We start from the raw sequence: 7,031 nt of genomic DNA, 5'->3' as shown, positions 1-7,031 counted from the left end.
ATGTGGCCAAATATGAGTGGGTAGCGCTATTCAAAACGCACGGCTAAGTGCATTTAAGATGTATTTTTGCATTTTTATTACTCTCTTATTTCTAGGACGGGGCACGTGGCGCGCCGAGAGAGGAAGCGCCAAGAGTATTTTTAAAAGATGCCAGACAATCAGCGATCGACACGCGATTGTGTGTAGTAAAAAATTAAATTAAATAAATTAAAATTGATCCAATGACTCAGATCGACCAATTTTCATTTATCAATAACTTTTGATCCTGAAGTCGAATTGAGGTCAATTTTTTTTGGATTTTCTCGTCGCAACCTCCTCTTTATATCTGTATGGTTGGATCAAGCCTACATTGATGGATAACAATTAATTACTGCTCGGGGTTAAAATGGTAATTTTTACCATTTAACCTAAGGATAAAAACAGATTTTCAAGTTGAGGAGGTCATTCTGGAAGGGGCTCTTTCATAGCTGCAAGACAGAGAAGAGAACCAGCTAGGATCAACTATATTTAGTCTTTTTTTACTGCATTGTATTTGATTTTTAGTGTGATTTGGATTAAGTGTTAGTGAATTTTTTTTATATTCTTCTTGATCTTGGTGTAAATTTCTAAATTGCTAGACTTGAGCGGAATGTATAAGTCCTTGCTAGGATTAACAGGAGTGAGCATTGAGTTGATCTAACTGTTCCAATTGTAAATTAGGAACAAAAAAATTATAAACAATTTTAAATTCTATGAAGATTAGGGTGTGTTTATGAGATAGTAGTTAGTGAATTTGGATACCCAATTCCCCCTAAACAACCAAAATCAGATATTCTTCTCAGCCCCTCTTCTTGACTCCTTTGATCCTTTTTATTGGATCAAATAAGTCAAATTAGAGATCCCTAATTATTCTAGTCTTCCCAATTCTCCTACCCTCCTTTCAAAAGTCTTCATCTAATTAGGGTGATTTGATCTTCATTGAGGATTAAATTAATCCTAATTAGGGTAAAATTATTCACGCAGATCACAATTGAATTACCTTACTAGCTTCCCTTGGACGATACCTATACTTGTCATTATACATCTTAAGTTAAGGTTTTATTAATTTTATTGTATAAGCTATAATCAACAACGATAATGGATAATAAAAGTGCATAATTCACCCCTAATTTTTGGCTTATCACGATCCTAAACAGATGGTTTGAATCGAAATTGTTAGGGTTATTCAACCCAAACATTGGGCCAGAGTGTTGAATACAATGAGGTTACTAAGGGTCAGATCCAGTCCAGAGTGATTTTCTGACCCGAATGTTCGAGGTTCGGATTCGATCAACCCAATCCTCGAAAGATCAGATCGAAACCCCAATCCCTATCAATGGATTCCATAATCAATAATATGTGTTTACAATATACCCAATGCCCTAAAAACATAAGTTAACTTTATTCTATAAAGTCATAGTGTTATAAATATTAGAACTTTAATTCTAAATGTATATTTATTTTATATATCAGACACAGTCTGTTTATCCCTATATTAGAATGCATGTGGGGGCATATAAAAACACCTTTCAGAAACAAGAGCAAGTCTCTCTCCATCTCTCCCTCTCTCTCTATCTTGCTCTCTCTCTTTCTCTTGTTCTGTCTCTCTCTCACTCTTTCTCTTGTTCTTTCTCTTTTTCTTGCTCTCTCTCTCTCTCTCTATCTCTCTTGCTATCTCTCTCTATCTCTCTTGCTCTCTCTCTCTTTCTCGAATGCTCTATCTCTCTCTCTCTCGCTCTCTTTTTCTTGCTCTCTCTCTCTCTCTCTTGCTCTCTCTCTCTCTCTCTCTCTCTCTTTCTTGCCCTCTCTCTCTCTCTTTCTTGCTCTCTCTCTCTCTCTCTTTCTTGCTCTCTTGCCCTCTCTCTCTCTCTTTCTTGCCCTCTCTCTCTCTTTCTTGCTCTCTCTCTCTCTCTCTCTCTCTCTCTCTCTCTCTTTCTTGCTCTGCTCTCTCTTTCTTGCCCTCTCTCTCTCTTGCTCTCTCTCTCTCTCTTTTTCTTGCTCTGCTCTCTCTCTCTCTCTTTCTTGCTTTGCTCTCTCTCTCTCTCTCTCTCTCTCTCTCTCTCTCTCTCTCTCTTTCTTGCTCTCTCTTTCTTTTTCTTGCTCTGCTCTCTCTCTCTCTCTTTCTTGCTTTGCTCTCTCTCTCTCTCTCTTTCTTTCTTTCTTTCTCTCTCTCTCTCTCTCTCTCTTTCTTGCTCTCTCTTTCTTTTTCTTGCTCTGCTCTCTCTCTCTCTCTCTTTCTCTCTCTCTCTCTCTCTCTTTTTCTTGCTCTGCTCTCTCTCTCTCTCTTTGCTCCTCTCTCCCTCTCTTTCTTGTTCTCTCTCTCTCTCTCTCTCTCTCTCTCTCTCCATCTCTCTCTCTCTTTCTCTTGCTCTCCCCCTCTCTCTATCATCAGATGGGGGAGCAGGCAACAGAGAACGTCGAGATCACGCTGAAGAGAATCGGACCAGGGCGCCCAACGCGGATCCGGGTGCCCACCCCACTGCGAGTGTGAAAATTTCCTACTATTCCTTCTCTGCAATCTCGCCGGTGATCTTCTTTCTCTGATTCAATTCCCGATTCTAGGTCGACCAGCTAAAGAGTATTGTTGCCGCTGAAAGCAGCTTGCCCGCCGAAGATCTCAAGCTGGTCCTGCGGGGACGTACGCTCTGTGATCAAGGAATTATGGGTGAGGATATCACAGTTAAACTCAAAGATGGAGGTATAAAGACCTTTTCTTTTGATGAAATTTGATTCATCGGCTTGCTTGTTGCTTGCGAGAGATTTTTTGATTTACTGTTCTAATGTTCTGAACCGCTGATGATGTGAAATCTAAAATTCTCATCATTAGGTGACCCGGTGGATCAATGAAAATAGTGTGATAATATGGCTTGCCCAATTATGAAAACATGGGCAAAGTAAGCGAATTAGATGCATTGTAGAATCATCTTGAGTTTCCTTCTCCGCTATTGACATTTGGACTGCTATTTGGCCCATTTTCAGCTATTAATCGCTGTTTTTTTCCCAAAATAAATCAAGTAAACCTCCGGCTATATCCGTGTTTATCGAAAGTGGAGGCAAAGTGGTTTAATGATATCAAATCTTTTTTACTTCTATGATTTTCTCCGCGGAGTCTAAAGTGTACCCATTTATCTGCTGGTAGTCATGTATATAGAGTTGCGATTACCTGCTGTAGAACTGGCAAATCGTCACAATTGAGGAAACAAAGAGAGCCTTGATGAAAGAGGAACAGCGTACTAGAAAGTGGATTAGATCTTAGTCACTGGAATTCAGGTATGCTGATACTTGGTGAGATTCTAGCATTGACCTTCTCGCAGGTAGAACTAGCAAATCGTCGCGATTGAGGGAAAAAAGAGAGACTAGATGAAAGAGGAACATCATACTAGAATTTGGATTAGATCTTAGTCACTGGAGTTCAAGTATGCTGATACTTGGTGAGATTCTAGCATTGACCTTCTCGATAGTATGCCGAGTAGACAGTGAGATATGGGCTGGTAAGGAATAGGCCAGGGGATGGGGTTGGTGAGGCCGACTCAACCCGAACAAGCGGGCAGGTCGGTTGTAGGGTCAGCCACTTAGATTCAAGCGCTTACCAACTGTGTTAAAAGCTATAGCTGATAACGAGGGGGCTACTTTTCATCTTTAAGCAGGACGTTGGGTTGGGTTGGCAGATCCAATGGGCTGAAAGTGCACATCAGGGGTCAGGTCAGCTAATAGACTTTTCTGTTGGGTTTATCGGCCGACCCGACCTGACCGATATCTTTTGATAAGACCTCAGAATCTGATACTGGCCTGAGTAACAATAAGATCGAATTCAATATAATCCCGATCTCCACTGAAATGGAATAGTCTGACAATGCAATTAAACGGAAATGTAGAAAATCTTGTAGTTGATCTAGACGGCTCCCTCCTTGTGAGCTCCTTCTCGATCGTGGCGGTCCTCCCTCCTCGTGGTAGGACTCCTCCCTTCCAAGCTGTCAGCAGAGCACGCGATCGCAGCTCCGCCCTTCCCCTCTGAGAAGAGGCTTCAAGATCTAGAAAAGATATCGGGGTTTTACCTGGGAGACTCCTCCTTTATTTATAGGTCTATGCGAAATGTTCCCGCCCAATTCACAGTCTGGTCAAACGTCCGTTGACCAGATCTGGACTTCCTTCTTCGGTAAGTCTTGGAGTAGCGTCTATCAGAATCCTACTTTTTCAAAAAAAAAACTTATTATACCTCAAATCTGTGAGAGAAAGACCGATGTTGTGGCCGTTTCTGCCATCCAATAGTGGCAGTTATTTCTTCTGGTTTCAACTTTATTCCTCGGATTGGATGATCTTAATATTTCAACTATTTATTTTCTTCCAGACTCTTTGATTGTTGCGGTCATTCCAAAGCCACCTGCCAAATACTTCCGCGAGGGGTTGGATGACGACGACGAAGAACTGGTTAGCTATAGTATGATCCGGAAATGATGATTTTTCTAGTTTTCTAACATTCAGAATACGAACTTATGTCAGAAATTTCGCATTCCTGATGACATGAGTCGGCGGAAAAAAAGGATACTACTTTTTCTGCAGAAGAAATTGAAGTTTCCAGGTATTTAGATTTCTGACGTTCACCTTCCAGCATTTTAAATGTGAAAAAAAAGGCATTATGATCATCTTTGAAAAATTTTCCAAAAAAAATGATCATCTTTGAAAACATCCTAACTGCAGATTTTCTCTTGATGGTGATGCTATCAATCAGTCTAAAGGCATGGCTTGGTATAATTTTATGGTTTATTCTTGCACCCGTTGCTCAGAGATGGGACATGGGCCCTCTTTTTGTAAGTTTTTTCCTTCTATCTAAGATCATTTCTGGAAACTTTGATGGAAAAAGAAAATAAATCGCAGAGGTTGGGATCAAACGAATAACAGAAGAGAATTTTTTTTTTCAAAAAATAGTGCAAGCAAAGTTTTCCTTGCCATTCGTTTCAAGTGCTCCTCATATGTAGATGCTTGGTACTCGCTTTACAAATAAAAATAAGAATAGAAGTGAAATCTTCCTTGCCTCTCATTTCAAGTGCTCTTCATATGTAGATTCTTGGTACTGGCTTTACCGTCATCCTTATGAACCTTGGGAAGAGACAAGATGGTGATGTTAGGTTTGCTCCTCTTTCCCTCCCCCTGTTTCGTCTCTCCCCCTTTCTCTCTCTTCCTTCTTTCCTCTCTCTCTCCCTTCTCTCTCTTCCTTCTTTCCTCTCTCTCCCCCCTTCTCTCTCTCCACGTTTGCTCTCTCTCTCCCCCCTCTCTCTCTCTCTCTCCTGTTTCCTCTCTCCCCCCTCTCTCCCCCCTCTCTTTCTCCTGTTTCCTCTCTCCCCCCCTCTCTCCCTGTTTGCTCTCTCTCTCTCCTCTCTCTCTCCTGTTTACTCTCCCCTCTCTCTCTCTCTCTTGTTTGCTCTCTCCTCCTCTCTCTCCTGTTTCCTCTCTCCCCTCTCTCTCCTGTTTCCTCTCCCCCCCTCTCTCTCCTGTTTCCTCTCTCCCCCCTCTCTCTCTCTCTCCTGTTTCCTCTCTCCCCCCCCTCTCTCTCTCTCCTCTTTCCTCTCCCCCCCCCCTCTCTCTCTCTCCTGTTTCCTCTCTCCTCCCTCTCTCTCTCCTGTTTCCTCTCTCCCCCCTCTCTCTCTCTCTCCTGTTTCCTCTCTCCCCCCTCTCTCTGTCTCCTGTTGCCTCTCTCCCCCCTTTCTCTCTCCTGTTTCCTCTCTTCCACCCCTTCTTCTATCCTCTCTCTCCCCACAATCATTACTCCTGTCTCCTATCTCTCCCTCTCTTTTCCCATATTCTCTCTCTCTCTCTCTGACACACGTGCGCCTGCGCACACACCCACACACACACACACATTCTCTGCAATTTTCCTCCCTTAAAATGTGTTCTCTCTCGTCATGGCAGTGCTTACTCCATCTTCAATGAAGACTTTAGGGAGCTTCCTGGTACTCTAAATGCTGATCGCCTGGACAGAGATATCAGAGCCGGTCAATTTTGACAATTCTGGACAGTGCTCGGAGTTGTTTGCTAACAAAGTGGCGAGTTGTACCTATCCGTGCTCTTGTATCAACAATGTAAAGAAAAAAACTTATTCGCCACCTTCTACATTTAATTGTAACTTTTTTTATTTTTCATTGATGTACTGACTGAAGAAATGTTGTTTGTCTACATGTTTCCTCAGTATTTGTAATCTGTGATGTTACTGTGGAGTTGGATACGAGATAAATGTTTTTTTAGTCAACTGCCTTCGTCCCATTGATGCCTTCCTTTGGCAAGTTCTTTTAGTTAAACACAAAGATATTGTTCTCTTAGAAAAATCAAATTCAGTATCAATTGTATAACTTGAATGCATAAACCTTGGAATTAAAAAAAAGTTAATTTACAAATACCTGTACGTATTTAAGTTATTAATGAAACTGATCAAGAAGTTTTCGTATGGTGATCCTCATTATTGAAGGATCTCCAGATCTAATCTATTATAATTTTTGTGGATCAGATACATATCATAATTTTGGAAAATTAAACTTTATTGTTTTCGGGAGCCAAGAATTGGCGATTGACATCTTCCATCTTGTCGAAAATAGAAAATATGTTGCTACTTGGCACCTGGGAAGAAACAATTCGTGCTTAGGGAATATAATATGGAAAAATATTATATCAATTCACACATTGAAGATCAGAAGATGAATACAAAAGAACGATGAAAGAACAATCTCAAAAGGATTTACTTTTTTCAGACAAAACTACTTCAGAAATTAGACATTTTAGGAAATATTTTTTTTGGTAATTTATCGGAAAAGATTTTCCGCACAAATACTGCCTCACAAATAACGTAAAAAAGGTTCAAATGAACATCTAATAAAATCCTTAGAATAACATGACCCTTGATTAGTAGCAAAATAAAACGCATGATGAACTACTTTCTGACTCTTTCAGCAGAAGATAATCTTGAATAAATGAAGTGCACATAAAACCAAACCATATTTTTCCAAAAAATAGAAACGGAGCAT

The 7,031-nt window shown here is 40.7% G+C and overlaps 1 protein-coding gene across 1 annotated transcript; it reads left to right on the top strand.

Annotated features, from left to right (window-relative positions):
• The first annotated feature begins 2,249 nt into the window (after nucleotides 1–2,249).
• LOC144712357 (ubiquitin family protein) lies at nucleotides 2,250–6,211 on the top strand. Its single transcript, XM_078586614.1, has 7 exons — nucleotides 2,250–2,503; nucleotides 2,581–2,716; nucleotides 4,367–4,446; nucleotides 4,519–4,597; nucleotides 4,717–4,826; nucleotides 5,080–5,144; nucleotides 5,926–6,211. Exons 1-7 carry the CDS (start codon nucleotides 2,411–2,413, stop codon nucleotides 6,017–6,019), a joined length of 657 nt encoding a protein of 218 aa, XP_078442740.1. The 5' UTR covers nucleotides 2,250–2,410; the 3' UTR covers nucleotides 6,020–6,211.
• Nucleotides 6,212–7,031: the final 820 nt, after the last annotated feature.

This window comes from Wolffia australiana, chromosome 14, assembly GCF_029677425.1.
Source record: "Wolffia australiana isolate 7733 chromosome 14, ASM2967742v1".
Classification (NCBI taxonomy): domain Eukaryota; kingdom Viridiplantae; phylum Streptophyta; class Magnoliopsida; order Alismatales; family Araceae; genus Wolffia; species Wolffia australiana.
The sequence above is the reverse complement of the archived record's forward strand: the minus strand, read 5'-3'. Positions and strand labels throughout refer to the sequence as shown.